The sequence below is a fragment of the Artibeus jamaicensis genome, unplaced genomic scaffold, assembly GCF_021234435.1.
Source record: "Artibeus jamaicensis isolate MK-2021 breed Jamaican fruit bat unplaced genomic scaffold, CSHL_Jam_final scaffold_3307, whole genome shotgun sequence".
Lineage (NCBI taxonomy): Eukaryota > Metazoa > Chordata > Mammalia > Chiroptera > Phyllostomidae > Artibeus > Artibeus jamaicensis.
In genome coordinates, this window is record NW_026522040.1 from 3,484,580 (window position 1) to 3,501,789 (window position 17,210).

The 17,210-nt window shown below is 40.0% G+C and overlaps 1 protein-coding gene across 1 annotated transcript in view; it reads right to left on the reverse strand.

The window, feature by feature from the left end:
• EXOC4 (exocyst complex component 4) overlaps window positions 1-16,923 on the reverse strand; it is a 678,192-nt gene extending 661,269 nt beyond the window's left edge. Inside the window, exon 1 of the mRNA XM_037165795.2 lies at window positions 16,772-16,923. Within this exon, the coding sequence (XP_037021690.2) occupies window positions 16,772-16,857 (86 nt within the window). The 5' untranslated portion in view covers window positions 16,858-16,923. The remainder of the gene's footprint in view (window positions 1-16,771) is intronic.
• Between the last annotated feature and the right edge of the window lie 287 nt (window positions 16,924-17,210).

Consider the following 17,210-nt stretch of genomic DNA (forward strand, 5'->3'; position numbering starts at 1 on the left):
AAAGGAGGTGAGGAAGATTAAGTAAGTCTAATGGAACTGGACGTCCTTTTAAGAAGAGGAAGAAATGGAAGAGAGCTCTCTCCCCACATACTCAGAGGAAAGTCCATGGGAGGCCACTGGGAGAAGGTGGCCGTGTACAAGCCAGGAAGAAACCAAAACCAACCCTGAAAGTACCTTGACCTTGGACTTCTAGCCTCCAGGACTGTGAGAAAAGAAATTCCTGGTGTTTAGCCACTCCATCTCTGATATTTGGTTATGGCCTGGGCAGACCAAGACACCGCCCTATGAAACACAGGCTGCATTATTGTGGCCGCTAAATTCTCAAGACAGATGTTATAAGTCACCCCCTCCCTTAGCCATAGCAACACAGACTCTTGGCAAATCCCACAAGCATTAGCTGCCTAATAAATACAGCCTCAGATAACTAAACTAATTAACCTGTTATAAGAAATACTTAACATAATACACCTGAATTTTGGAGACACCTGCGGAATAATGAGCAGTAAGTCATGCTTTCTGAAAATAGTTAACAGGCTTAACTGTCGACTGGGGGCATTCCTTGTTGGCATCCGGTGACCTCTCCTCCAGGAAAAATAAAGATTAGCAAAATAATTAATGGAAATCCTTTCAAGCAACTCATAAAAAAACAATTAAAAGGAAGGCTCCACATATCCCAGAATCACTTGGCAGGAAGTTAGAGCTCCGCAAAGCACCATCTACAACAAGGATCAAATCCCCTCAGCGACCCCCATTCTGGAAAGGAAAAAAAAAAAGACAAACATGGTGTCGTCCTCTGAGCGCACAAACCAGTCGTCATCAAACACCTGCACCCCACCCTGCAATCAGTGCGACCTTCTTTCCCATTCAGGCAATCCTAACTAATTTTTTAATTGCATAATGGAAGAGCAGTAGATAAGGAGACATCTTTATTTCCTAAATATTCTCTCTAACATTATCATAAAGGCAAAAATTGAGTATGTGAAAACTCTCAACAATCACTCAAAGGTGAATCAGAACCTCATTCCGAGTAAGACAAAAATGAACTATTAGCTTACTGATCTTTCTAGAACATAACACTCCTTTTTGTTACTGATTCCAAATGCAAGAAAAAAAGAGCCCAGAGCTGACATGATTTTTCAAAACATTATCCTATTTTCTGTCCCAAACTGCTTTTGTCCAGAAGATACTAGGTTATACCATTAGATCTGTTTAGCCCTTATTTCAAAGTGTGAGCATCAGATTTGCCTTTCCTTTAAAATGCAAACCGGTAAACAATGCCTGACAAGCAACATATGGCTACTCTGTCAGCAGGGGGACTGAAGGTGGTCATGAAGTGGGAACTGAGTGAAAGCAGAATTAAAGAGGAGAAAAGGATTGCTAAGAACACAAACACTAACCAAACTAGTAGAGAAGGTCTTCAAGGGCCATTTATACTAAGCAGAGTTCTCTCTCTGAGCAGGTCTGTTAATGCTTCCGATGAACTATAAAAATAACAAGCCCTCATCATAATTCTGAGTTTGCGTTAAAAAAATCACATTAAAGAAATGTTTGAGACGTGTATCAGTATATAATTACAGAAGATACCGCTTCACTCAAAACATAACCAAATCTACGTTACTTTTTTAGATCGATTTTATTATGTTCAATTATATACTGTAACTGTTTCCTAATTATGTCTTATTAGAGTCCACAGAACACAGGATAATCCCGTCCCAACTGATAAGGATTCCCAATGACAAACAAGTTCCTCTGAAAAAGTTTTCTGATGCCTAAAAACAACATCCCTTAATTCAGTACGAAAAGGTTCATTTAATACCAAGTGACAGGAAGCAGTTTCTGCTTTAGAGTCAATTGAAGACTCACTGGTGTCTTGCTTCAGACGGCACTTAGGGCCAATTACTACACCGACACATGCAGTTTTTCACTATTTCAATTAATCTGGTTACACAAAACACTTCCGGGGATCAGAAGCTATAAATCTTGTAGCCAGTAGAGAAGACCATTATCTAAAATGAAGTAAAATGACCCCCCCAAACGTATAAAACTGAGCCCAGGGTTGACAAAGTCCAGTTAAAACCTACCCCAACCCTTGCCGAGCCCAGCTACCTGTTCTCCCTCTTCCATTTTAGGGCCCACCCCCTCCTTAAAGCTTTGTCCACAGGGACCCCATGTTTCACCTCCAGGGAATGTTCTGATAGCATCTTGTCACTTTAAGGTGTACGCTATTTCCTAATTGGAGTTTCTGATGAGTTCCTCAGAAATGATGTCTTGTAAGGTATCAATAGGTGTTATGTGGTAATGGGTTACTTTGGAAATTCTGGATTACACAAATTGAAGGTTTCTTAATGGCAGACATCCAGGAGACTGTAATACCTTCACGTGCAAGGTGCTTCTGGGAGGGAGGGGGCAGAGTAGGCGGGGCTGGGCGGGCAGGACATGAAAAATTAATGATTTAGCATCTCTGGAATTTACTCATCTACAGAACCCAGCCATCCCGCCCCCTTCCCTGTCCCCAGCATAGACACACCCGTAAGCGTGCACACACATTTTATCAAAGTTTTCAAATACATACAAAAACTAAGACGCTTGCTGAATAAACCCAGCTTCGGCAACTAAACACATTCCAATCGTATTTCATCTTGCACCGACTCAATCCCTCTTCCCCATTTTGAAACAAATCTTCGACATATCATCTTCATTGGCATATATTTCAGTATATATTGCTTTGTTTAAAAAAAAACAAAGCCACACTGCCAGTATCTGTTTTTTCTAACAGTTAAAATGCAAATTGTTGTTGAAAGTGCATTTGAATCACCTGAAAATCAACACAGATTTCGGTCAGGCAGGTCAGGTGGTGACTGAGAACTGGATTTCTAACTAACTCTCAAGTTTTATTCTGAGTATAAAACACTGTCTCCCATAACACAATGACAGGCACAGTGTTCTAAACAGAAAATGGCCTGTTGAATTACATGCCATCTTATTTTTTGCAACAGCTTTATTAAAAAAGTTTTTAAGAATAGGTAAACGGGTAGAGGAGGGCAAAGGGGAGAAAACTGGGAAGACTGTAATAGAATCAACAAGAACAAAAGAATATGTGAAAGTCAGAATAGGTTCTCCTAAGGATCTTAAAATTGTCTTACCCAGTCAAATGGTACCAAACAATTTTCCCTTAAAACTTTCTCTTAGATGGCAAATTTCCATGTTTTTCAGGTGAAGTTCCCCACAAATAAAGGACTGGCTACTAAGAAGACCAAGGTCATAACTCATCTCATGGCTGGAAGGCAGTTCAAAGTGTAAGAAGCCACGCAGCAGACCACCGGGAGCAGAGCTCATCACTGCAACCTGGAAAATGCAAGCACAGGACGCAACCACCCAAATGCAAACAAAGCAAAACCACCACCAACAAAGAGACAAAATATTAAGCCACCCCGAGAAAACCTGTTTATCACTCCATGAGACCTTGGGCTAACAACTACCAGTACTAACACAGTCACTAAATAAGCAAAAACAGAAAAGAACTATATTCCTAAAAGTAAAGAAATACATAAACAGGTACAAAGAAATTCCAAATCATTTCTCAGAGTTCTGAAGGAAAAGTATCATATAAATTAAAGGTATTCAACTGTGTAATTAAATACACTGCAAAATACTTGAAAACCAGGACGACTCACCATGCCAAGATATCTAGTTCAATTTCATGTCCTAAGTGTTTACACACATCTGATTACTTTATTCTTCCTCTCTGAGCATATGCAACCATCTAAATCAACTTACAAAAAAACAAACAGGATTCAAACTTCGACATGAAGGAAGTTAGAGCTTTCAGGGCAGAGGTGTGGGGAGGAGAGAGAGCTCCTGAAAGAGGGCTGGCGATCTGTGGAGGATCTTCCTTAGGTCTTCAACTAGGTATCAACAGCGCATGCGTGGGAGGGAACCACTCAAGGCCAGGAAAAGAACCACCTTAAAGGATTAATAGCAACAATCATCTGAAATCATACCCAAACTCTCATTATTCACAGAGCATTGGAAGGAGTACTCAACAGGATTTTGCCATCTTGGTGAGACAAAGTTGGCCCTAGACTACAGCTCTAGACCTGAAAAGACTGCACTATTTCCAACTACTGGGTTGGCCAAAAACTCTGTTACAATTTTGTGTAAGATGGCTCTACTAGTGCTTAGTTGTCTTTAACTTCACTAGAAACAATTTTGTTAGATTGCATTGTGACAACTGTCACATCAGCATGCATTTCAAACATAAAAATGTATCAAAATTGGTGAATTTTTATGTAGCCATTTTAATACTGAAGATGGAAGAAGACATGCAACATTTTTGGCATATTATGCTTTATTATTTCAAGAAAGGTAAAAATGCAACTGAAACACATAAAAAGATTTGTGCAGTGTATGGAGGTGCTGTGACTGACTAAACTTGTCAAAAGTTGTTTGTGAAGTTTCTTGGTACTATTGACATTTTCGCCAAGTAATTTTTTGCTGTAGGGCTGTCTGATGCTTTTAGAAGATGTTTAGCAGCACCTCTGGCCTCTACCCAATAGAAGCCAATAAAAGGAAACAGCCAACAAACTCAAAATATCAAATTAATAAACTTACTGAAAATTTTAAAAATGTCTTTTATTTTATGGAAAAAACATAATGGACTTTTCTGCCAATCCAATAACTTAACCACATCCTAGAACAAAGCTCAGGAATATTTATAGAAAAATGAAGACATATAATATCAGTACCCAACAAGGTAAAATTTACAATATCTAGCAAACAAAGAGTAGAAGGCATGTAAAGGAAGGGTTGGGGTGGGGAATATTAATCTACTGAAACTAACCCCAAAATAAAACAGATGATAAAATTAGTAAACAAGAACAAAAAACATTTATGATACCTTTATTCCACATGTTCAAGAAGCTATAGGAAAGAATGAACATGTAAGCAGACATTAAAGATAAAAACACCTAAATCAGACTTCCAGTCAAGATGGAGGTGTACATTGACACGCTATACCTCCTCGTGCAACCACAGAAAGAATTACAACTAAACTGCAGAACAAATAACACCCAGAACCGTCAGCAAGTCTAATTGTGTGGAAGTCCGAGGACCAAGGATTTAAAGAAGCCACATTAGTCCAGACGGGTAGAGATAGGTGGAAAGCTGAGGAGACCCAGCGAGGCACAGAGAGGCAGCCGTGGCAGCAGAACAGGCGTCCCACCTTTCATTGTGGGGGATAAAAACCTAGAGGGTTACCTGGGGAGCGAGCGATTCCAGCCCAAGGCCAGGCCACAGAGACCAGGGTTCCAGCACCAGGAAGACAAATCCCCATAACTTCTGGCTGTAAAAACCACTGGGGGGTTGGGCGGCAGAAAAAACTGCCAGATTTTCAGGAGACTCTGCTTTATTAAAGGGTCCCCATAGTCTTAGAACCTATGCAAACCCACCCACTCTGAGATTCAGCATCAGGGCAACAGCTGGAAGGGAGCCAGTCACATGCGGGGAGTGGGTGAAGTGACTGGAACTGGGGTGAGTGCTGGGCAAACCTCCAGCAGCCAGGCAGCGGCACTGTCCCCTCTCTGAGCCCTCCCCCCACACAGAACCACAAAGCAGTGAAGTGGATTGCCCCACCCTGGAGATTACCTAAGGCTCTGCCCCACACAATTTATAGGTGCCTTTTCTATAACAGGTCACGCTACTAAGACAGGGAGTCAAAGCAACTCTACCCAGTACACAGAAACAAACACAGCAAGGCTGCCAAATTGAGGAGAGAAAAAAATATGGCTGAAATGAAAGAACAGAAGCCCAGAAAAAGAGCTAAGCAAAACAGAGATAACCAACCTATCAGATGCAGAGTTCAAAACACTGGTGATTAGGATGCTTGAAGAACTCACCAAGTACAGCAAAAAAAAAGAGAGAGAGAAAGCAATGAAGATTACACTACATGAAGTAAAGTAAAATCCACAGGGAACCAACAGTGAAGCTGGGACTCAAATCAACAATTAGGAACAGAAGAAATAAACATTCAACCAGAACAACAAAAAGAAATAAGAATTCAAAGAAAAGAGGATAGAGTAAGAAGCCTTGGGGATATCTCCAAACTTACAACATCCAAATTATAGGCATGTCAGAAGGAGAAGAGGAAGAGCAAGAAATAGAAAACTTATTGAAAAAAATAATGAAAGAAAACGTCCCTATTTTGGTAAAGGAAACAGACATACAAGTCTAGGAAGCACGAAGGGCCCCCAAAAAGTTGGATCCAAAGTGGACCACACCAAGACACATCATAATTAAAATAACAAAGGTTAAAGATAAAGAGAGAATCTTAAAAGCAGCAAGAGAAAAGCAGAGAGTTACCTACAAGGGAATTCCCATAAGACTCTCAAAGGAAACTCTGTAGGATAGAAGGGACTGGCAAAGAAGTATTCAAAGTAATAAAAAGCAAGGACCTACAACCTGGATTACTCTACCCAGCTAAGCTATCATTTAGAATGGAAGGGCAGATAAAGTGCTTCCCAGACAAAGTAAAACTAAAGGAGTTCATCATTACCAAGCCATTATTACCTGAAATGTTAAAGGGACTTACTGTATTTCTCAGACTGTAAGACACACTCCCCCCCCAAATTTGGGAGGAATGATGACTGTCAATGCTGCTGTTGAGTTCTGTTTACATTTACACTGGTGAAATATTATGTTATTTATGTTATTAAATATTTTACCACATTTTTGCTTCAAAAATTTTCCCTATTTTCCTCCTCTAAAACCTAGGTATGTCTTAGGCTCTAAAAAATATGGTATTTTAAGAAAAAGATCAAAACTATGAACATTAAACTCTCAACAAATTCACAACTATCAACAACTGAATCTCAAAAAACAAAGTAAGCAAACAACCAGACAAGGAACAGAATCATACACATGGAGATCACTTGGAGGGTTATCAACTGGGAGGGAGAAAGCAGAAAATAGGGGGGAAAGGTGCAGGGATTAAGAAGCATAACTGATAGGAAAAAACGGGGCAATGTTAAAAATAGTATGGGGGGAAGGGTTTACAGGAACAAGTATAAAAGACACATGGACAAAAACTGGGGGGGGGGTGGAAATGGGAGGGAGGGTTGGGTGGGTGGGCTGGGAGTAAAAGACAGAAAACTGTACTTGAATAACAATTAAAATAAAAAGAAAAGAATAGTATAGGAAATGGAGAAGCCAAATGATTTATATGCACAACCAATGGACATGAACTAAGACGGGGGATTGCTGGAGGGGAGGGGGTACCAAGCAGTGCGGGGGAAAGCGGGACAAAACTGGGACAATAGTAATAGCATAATCAATGAAATATATTTTTTAAAAAACACCCAACTCAAAGTTCTACAGATCAATACTACAAACTATAAAAATTACATTATAGAATTAACAGATTAGGAATTACAGAAAAGATTAGTGAACTTGAACACATAACAATACAGACTACATAAAACACCAAGAAAAAAAAACTGAACCTCAGCATTCAGTGGCCTAAAACACTTAGAGGTAAAACTGACACACAACATGTAAGACTTATGCATTAAAAATTGTGAAGAAAAATTAAGTAAAGAGATATACCCTGGTCATGGATCAGAAGACTCAATTATGTTAAAATGTCAATTCTCCTATATTAATCTGTACATTCATGCAATCCCAACCAAAATTCTATCAGGTTTTATTGTAGAAATTGAGTAGCTAGTTCCAAAATTGATACAGAAATGCAAAGGACCTAGAACAGACAAAATAACTTTTAAAAAAGTAGAATACAGTTGGAGAGCTTACACTATACACCTTCCTGACTTCTAAAAGCAGCAATCAAGACTGTGGTATTATCATTAAGATCAGATGAATGGATCAGATTGAAAGTCAAGACAGACCCAAATACGTCAATGGATTTTTGCAAAGGTGCACAATATTCAGTAAAGGGCAGTCTTTTCAATGAGTGGTGTTGGAACAGGAAGATATCCTCTCTCTCTCTCTCTCTCTCTCTCTCACACACACACACACACACACACACACACACACACACACACACAACTGGGAAAAACCGACAGGGGATGCAGGAAGTATTCTCTAACTTGATGTGTGTAGTCGTTACACAGATAAAAAAAATTCATCAAACCATAGACTTAACACATGTACATACACTTTACTGTATATCTGTATACCTGGGAAGAAAAAACAAAGTAAGCCTGTAAGCTAGTATACAGAGTAAGATTCCATATTTACTAAAAAATTATTTCTATCCATCCAACGCTTCAGACAGACAGAGACAGAGAGAGAGAAAGCAAGAGAGAGAGGACACACGTGCACAGGAGAGATGTCTGGGATTAGGTCCATCTAATTTCAATGAGGGAAACTTATAAAAGATAAAGTTTAAAACAATTTTTTATTTTTATCTTGACATTTTTCTGCATTTCTATTGTTTGAATACCTTTAATGAGTGCATACTATTTTTATAACAATACAATGATTTTATTTTAATGGAAATAGTGTTATTAACAGTAGTTAATTCTGGGTGGAAAGAATGAGTAATTTATATTTTCTTCTCTGTAATTTTCTATATTTTAATTCTCCCACTTAAAAAGTATTTATATAACTACAAAGACTAACATGAAAAAAATCTGTCATGCTAAAAAATGTTAACTTTGTTATAATTCACAATTATTATCTTTGTACGTAGGTGGACAAGGTCCACATGAAAACTGTACAAAAGGAAAACAGAAAGTATTCTGGGAAATGAGATTATTGGAGAATGTTTCTCTTTTACAACTACATATTTTACAAATCTGTGTGATCTAACTCTTCTAAAGGAAAATGGGAAATGTTGCAATGACAAATGAGCCCAAAAAAGAACAAGCATGGAAGGTTGCTGAAAACCCCCATCTAGTCAAGAATGGGGAGAGAATCTTTTCAACAAAAGGTACTAGAACACTAGACAGCCACATGCAAAAAAAAAAAAAAGGAACCTAGACACAGATCTTACACCCTTCATGAAAAATTAACTCAAAATCAATAACGGACCCAAATATAGAACACAAAATATAAAATTCCCGGAAAGTTACATAGGAAAAAATTTAGATGATCTCAGGTATGGCAATGAGTTTTAGATACAACACCAAAGACACAATCGATGAAAGGAATAACTGGTAAGCTGGGCTTCATTAAAATAAAAAACTTCTGCTCTGGGAAAGACACTGTCAAGAGAATGAGAACGCAAACCACACTGGGAAAAAAATTTGCAAAACACATGTACCCAGATACATGGGTACATGTATCCACTAAATGACAGTGGAAGAAACACCCCCCCTCTTAATTTTTAAGTATAACATAGTTAATAAAGACAGTCATTAAAAACATCCAGTTTCTGAAGACGTGGTACACACACACACACACACACACACACACACACAAAATGGAATATGATTCAACCATAAAGAGGAATGAAATCTTGCCATCTGTGACAGACAACATAGACGGACCTAGAGGATATTATGCTAAGTGAAATAAGTCAGAGATAGACAAATACCAAATGATTTCACTCATATGTGGAATCTAAAAAAGACAAAGCAAATAAACAAGCAGAACAGACTCAGACACAGAGAAAAACTGATGGTAGATGGGGGTTGGGGAAGGAGGGGATGGGTGAAAAAGGTGAAAAGGAGTAAAAGGTACAAACTTCCCATTATAAAAAAGTCGTGGAGAGGTAATGCAGAACACAGAAAATACAGTCAACGATACTGTAATAACTTTGTAAGGTGACAGATTGGTTACTGACATCACGGTCATCACGTCCGAAGGTATGTAAATGTCAAACCACAATGTCGTATACTTGAACCGAACACAATATTGTATGTCAACTATACTTTAACAAATAATTCTTATAAAAACCTGGTTTCTGGAAAGGCCACAGGCAAACAGGTGCCCTACCACACCTCCTGTGGGAGTGTAGCTCACCATCTTTCTGAAGAACACTTTGGCTCTGTCTGTCAAAACACCACGGGCACACACACGCACCCTGATGCAGCTTTTCCAGGGCCACTGCCCTAAATTTAAATCACGGACACACACCCCATGTACGTGAGCCCTCGCTGCAATGCATTTTTAGCAGAAGATAAAAAGAATTAAAGAAACAACTGAAGTGTTCAAAAACTAAACAAAAGGTGGCCAACAATCACACAGACTATGGTACATCCACGACAATGCTACACAGCCACTAAAAAGGACGACAGGGACCAGTGTGTACTGCTAGAAAAGACCTCCGAGATATAGTAATATAAAGGAAAACCAATGAGCAAAGGTTAAACAGCACATAGTACGACCCCATTTGTTTAAAGAACATATATTATGATCTTTATGAATATTCCTTATGCACAAATGCATAAACAACATTACACCGATACATTAAATATATATTCTTTCATTAAGATTATACATTCACACGTACTTAAATACAGTCTTCTGCTTTCCTCAAGGGACCCAGCACAGGACATTTATGTAAGTGTCAACTATATTATGGACTATAGTATAACAAGGGTTATATTATAGTTCAGGAAGGCAATGAACAGGGAGAAAGGCCTTCACTTCCTTTTTGTTGCTGTTCCTCTCCAAATATTTGAATTTTTCAAATATGTGACTAATTTGAGAAAACTATGCAAATAATTTAGCAATCATGAGTATAATTTTTTGATGGCAGCAAGGATTATCTACACCAAGAAATCATGGACCCTTCAATTTGTTTATATAGTCTTTGTGTCTATAATCTAATAAATCTATTTTACATTTTATGTCAGTTTACATTTTGTTTTACATACACACATAAGCAAACATTAAACCTGGCTGCTTTAGCTGACTCTCAAATGATCAAATAATAACCACCTAAATTCCACTCCACAAGGCTCCCTGGGTACAAAGACAACATTCTGACAACTGGAATCAAACTTTCCCGCCAACCTGGCGAGGACAGTTCTGGAGGAAAATTAACATTACCTGGTTGCTGTCTGGCAAACATTAACATCAAGTTTCTTGTAACCAGAGAAGCTGCAGATGCTCAAAATTAGGAAATGAACATGTGAGTGCCTTCTCTAACCCAAACTATGCTAGGCACTTTTATTTACTCTTGCTCAATTTTTCCAAAAACCATAACAGACCACCTTATTACCCCATTTTACAAGTAAGAAAGTAAGATATGGTGGTTTGAAGTAACCGGTCCAAGGTTACTTTACAATACTGCACGGTCCACCGAAGGCTGTGACCACGCCTACCTGTATAAGTGATGGCTCAAAAAAAAAAATGACCAGTCACCCAACATTAAAACTATATGCCTCAGAGCCTTCAAGAAATTTCCGTGTTAAAAACTAAACATGAAGTTAGAAACTACAAATGGGTTCCCAAGATACTAATTCTGCATGTTTGGCCAGGAAAGAAAAATGGAACTTTTTCCCCTTGCATCCACATATGCTTTCGGATGCCCCAGGCCTTCCAGAAAGTTTAAAAAGTGTTCAGTCTCCAGCTATTGTTGTAGAAATTTTCGAACCAGTGGCAAGACTCCCCAGGGTACAAGGGGAGCTGGCAACCCTAAAAAGTATCAGGAGACAGGCTCAGATGATGAGAGAAGGCGGGGCTGGGACCACACTGCCTACTGAATGCAGTTCCAGGCCCGGGTCCCTTTCGAACCTCTCAAAGCTGTTTGTTCGAAGCTCTCATCAAAGCCTGGACCCCTCCAACAAAGCCTCCTTTGAATTAAATATGGGCTTGACCAAAACACTCTCTGAGGAATTTAACAGGTGTCCACAAGAAAGGATTCTCTAAGTTTCTGAAATCCTATCTCCTGTGAAGACCTGAAAGTTGATGAAAACGTGAGCCTTCCTGACACTGTAACCAGAGCCTGTCCAGAAAAGCTCTGTTCAGGGGTATCAGTAAGGTCCCCTGAGTCACAGCCAAGTTTGTCTTCCCCACTGAGCTGGCCATTAAAGACCAACTGATAAAGAGAAGAGTCAACGCTTAATTGGAAAGTAAACCACCTAACAGTAAGTGGTAGACACATTTCCCAATTAAAAATCTGACAAGAACTCACAAAAATAAAACAGCACCTCCCAAATGCCAGCTTGCTTATCTCCTGTTTAAAAAGGCTTCCCACTCCAACTCCACGCCGAACACAAGGGTGGGGGCAGGGGATCAACTGTACAGCAGGAAAATGCTGTGTGCGCACGAGGATAAAACTGTCCCAATTGCACATCAGCCGGTAACCGGGACTCTGTCCACCCAGTTGGTTCCATCTTAAACGGCCAATAGCAAGACTCCAAACCCAAAACTGCAGTTAGCAGCACCCCAGCAGCCCCAACCCCAAGCACTCTGTCTCTTCCAAGTCCCCCCCCACCACCGGAGGACCTCCCTGCAAAGCCACTGGAGCACACCCTTTGAAACATCTCACGGTCCTGAGATACTTTTTCAAATACTTTTTAAACGGTTACGAATTACATTTATGAGTCTCAGGGTACTTTAAAAAATACTCATCTGCCAAATGTAATACTTTCATTACAATGACACTATACTTCATCTTTAAATTACATTGATGGACTACCACACTACAAAATAGAGTCATTATTTAACCATTTGGTACTGTGATTAGGAACAGTGATGAGAGTCAGATATTCATGTCGACACCCACGCTGTCCTTAGGTCAAACTCTTATTCACCTGCAGTTTTTTATCCAGTGTTAAAAGATGACCCTTAAATGCTCCTTTAACTAACAGAAATAGCATTTTAAAGTACATAAAAACTTATGTTACAGACAACTGTAACTGAACAATAATAAAATAATTTATATATATATATATATATATATATATATATATATATATATATATATCTGGTAAAAAAATTATGTTAATACATAATGTAGTCTAGAAATGACATTTTTTACCTAACCAAACAGAATTAAGGGAGAAATGTTAATGTGCACTATTCAAAAAAGAAAAACAACTGCTCAGTGATAAAAAAAGACAAAGCTGAGCTACGCAAACTGTTCAAAGGACAGTGGACTCTCAATAACAAGTAACTTACTGTGAGAAAATTGAAAGTGCAAGGAAACTGGCATGGACAGTTCCGTGACCCCTGAAGATGTAGCTCAGACTTAATAAATGCGAGTCTAAACTGTGTTTTCCCACCCTGGCCACGTGGCTCTGTTGATTGGAGCAGTGTCTCATACACCAAAAGGTGGTGGGTTTGACTCCTGGTCGGGACACATAGGTTGGGAGCTGGATCCCCAGTTGGGGCACGTAGGGGAGACAACCAATCAACGTCTCTCTCTCACATAAATGTTTCTCTCTCTCTGTTTCTTTCTCTCTCTCATATCAATGAACACATCCTCAGGGGAGGATCTGAATGAATGAGTGAATGAATGAATAAAACAGGCTTTCCTTATAGAGGTTTGTTCCCTAAAAGCTACAGTACTGGAGAGAGGATTTGAAAAGAGGTTAAGCATAAGAGGAGGTAATCAAAGCTCTACAGCAGGAATTAAGAATCGTGAGTACCATGCTGCAATAAGGGTAACACAGAGAATACAAACGGAACAGAGACAAAGCAGCAACTAGAGAATGACAGAACAATTCACTAATAAGAAATACACATACATACCTCATTCTTTTTCTTCCAATTTTATTGAGATATTGGGTTGGCCAAAATATCTGTTACGTTTTTCCCATAAAATAAAAACACACTTTTTCATTTTTGCCAATAACTTCATTGATTCGGATATTTGGAGTCTGCTGGCTGTCTCCCACTATTGGCTTCCAGTGGGTAGAGGCCCCGGATGCTGCTAAACATCTTCCAGTGCATGAGACAGCCAACTCCACAGCAAAGAATTATTTGGCCAAAATGTCAAGAGTACCAAGAAACTCTACAAACCACATTTGACACATTTGGTCAGTCACAGGACCTTCTCCACACACTGCACATACACATTTTTTTAATGCACGCCAATCTGACAGCTGTCACAATAGAAGCCAAGAAAACTGTTTCGAATCAAGTTAAACACAACTAAGTGCTACTATAGCCATCGACCGGAAAAAAAGTAAGGGATCTTTTTGGTCAACCCAATATAAATGACATATAATGTTATGTTTACTTAAGGTATACAACATGACTGATGTGTATGTTGCAATATGATTGCCACAGTAAGTTAACACCTATCACTTCACGTTATCATTTTTTTCTTTTAATGAAGAATGTTAAGATCTAATCCCTTAGCAACTACCTTCCCCGCTCTGTTCCCTACAGTACTCACCCCCAACTCTCCTCCCGCCCAAACAGCGAAGTAATACTACAATCCTCCTCTCATTCACAGCTACTGTTCATGAAATTTAAACCACTGGGCATGTTCAAAAGCACACCAGGGAAGCAAACAAGGAGACAGAATAATAACACCCTCACTCCAACCCCAAAGTTTTCCTTTGACTCAAAGAAACGAAATACAAACATCAACACTCTGACATCAACAACATCACTCTTAAAAAGGTCACAGATAAACATGAACCCCAATCCTTACCAAACGTGTCCCCAGTGCTAGGTGTGGACACTGTTTCTATCATGCTGGTCACTAATATGACAAAATAAGTGTTGTTCAAATGGCCTGAGGGGGTCAAAGACAAGGAATAAAAAAGAAAACAGTAACATGCAGCAGAAGTCAGAGTAGAAAATGCCTGAGACTAAATCAACACGCGGGCATAAAAAATGGATGGATAACCACAGATCACACTCCACACCATGTAGTTTCCCTGGGAGAACACAAAAGCAACCAAAAGCAATGTGTGTTTCTGAATCAGTATCAGGAAAAAAAAAAAAAAAACGCTTTAGGGTTTTTTTAATGCTTTTTTCCAATACAGGACATTTAGGGTAATTTAACTGCATCCAATAAAACTGGTATAGTATAAAAGAAATAGGTAAAGCCTACAGAAGGGTAAGAACACCTGTGAAACGTTACAATTTATATAGCTGCTAATACCCATAATTCCACACTCCACTTCCAATGGAAATAATTACTCTTCCTCCTGGAATCCCATCACGTTCTACCTGTCTCTTCTAGCCTTATGTCATAGTTTTTACTTATATGTATTTATCCCTCAAATATAGCCTACTATATAACATGTTGTAAATACAGCGTACTATAACGTCATAAGTATATAGTCCACTGTAACATCATGTCAGATCAGTCTTTGCTAAACTCAGAGCATCTGCTTATTCATTCAATAAATAGCTTCAAAGGCCCTGACTAGTGTGGCTCAGTTACTTGGCAAAGGGAAAGTTCGCAGGTTCCATTCTCAGGCAGGGCACATGCTTAGGTTGCAGGTTCCAACCCCTGGTCAGGACATGTGTGAGAGGCAATCAGTGGATGCTTCTCTCGCTCTCTTTCTCCCCCCCTCCCTTCTCTAAAAATAAATAAAATCTTTTAAACAAGTATTTCCGAAGTACATATAAGTGCCAGGAGCATACTACTACAGACAGGCAATAAATATGCACTGTCCAAATAAATGTTGACTGCAAGGCAGAAAAACATAAACCAGTTCAAAAAAGAGCCCAAAGAAATCATGTATTATATTTCCACAGGGGATTAGGATGGGAAGCTACAAATGTTCTAACATCATGAAACACCTACGCTGTGTGTTGTCGCGGCAAGAAAGGTGTCCACACCAGAACAGCATTTCCTGTGCATGGCCTACCAAGAATCTTAAGAATTTCCATACTGAGAATTACCATTTTAATCCTTTAAATGATTTTATAATCGTGATTAATATGCCATAATCTTAAACTATAAGTCCCTAAATAACACCCATGAGATGGAGTCTTTATCAATCCGGGGATGGCAAGTTGTTCATTCACTCAAGCACTTATTAACTACCAGACACTGCTAGGCCTGGGTTTTAAAAAGATGAGGACACTCCAAGAGCCCTCCAAGACCTCAACCAAAAGTTTGGCACAGGTCGGGGTGGGGAGTGGGGGCGGGGGGAGAAGGCAGGCATTCCCGTTTTATTTTATGGAAAATGCCTGAGTTGAAATTGAAATGTCAACAATGTAAAAGCGTGTCATATTTCATTCAAGTGTTTTTAGTTACTCCCTCTATCATCTTAATGTTATTTGAAAGGGTTCTTCCATCTCAATTTATTTCACTTAAAAAAAAGCATAAAAGGCCGACCACTCCCACCATTTATATTCTGGTGAAATAATATGCATAGAGGGGTAACTTGAAATTTGTTTCTTTCTTATTCTTGTTTTTTGGAACAGACCGGGCTACGAAGGCAGAATAACAATCGAAAACGGACTTGTGCCTTCAAACCCACAGTCCTTCCACCAGCTCACTACAGGCTCTTGCACGTGAGGCTGTGGCCATTCACAGGTGGGCTCACCTTCCTCGTCGTGCCCAGTAGAAGGCAACCAACAAATCAACCTGGTAGGAATAAATGACCACACCTGGGTTCTCTGCCAAGCTCGGAACAGTGAGAGTGCTTTTAGGGCCGGGCACCCTACAGAAAAGACAGAAGCGGGGCTCCTCCCTCTAGCTCAATCCCGGGGGGGGGGGGGGGGGGGGGGGGGGGGGGTCTGTGGGAGACCCTGGGGTGGGCTCAGAGGAGGCAAGGAGGGAAAGGAAGGATCAGCAGGGTGGAACCCAGCTCACCCTTCTCCCTGCCAAAGCGGAGGTCGAGCCGCTGCCCGCTGCCCCCTGCCCCCTGCCCCTGCCTCCTGCCTCCCTCACCTGATGACAGAGATGAGCAGCCCCGAGGGGTCTTTGCTTTTGCTGACAGTGCTTCTGTACTTCCCACCAGCTGCTTCTGCCGCCATCTTGGTACCGGGCGGAGAGCCCTCGGGTTGAAACGAACCGAAGGCAACAGGAACTCGGTGATAGACCTCTCTGAGAGCCCACCAATGGGAGAAGAGAAGTTCTGTGAACTTCTCAAAGAACTCCAGTCGCTGGAGTGAGGGGGCGGGACCCAAGCTGCGCGTTTTGTGAGCGGACGCGCCGACCTCGAAGCACTCTGGGAATTGTAGTTTTCCTTCCACGACTCCTGGGCGCGGGGAAAGCCAAACCAGGGGCTGCTTGGTCAGGACTCCAAATGCGTGTCTTGGCTTTATTTATTCTGATCTTGGGCTTTTTTGTTTCCTTGTACTTAGAGTTATATAATTTTTAAGTCAAA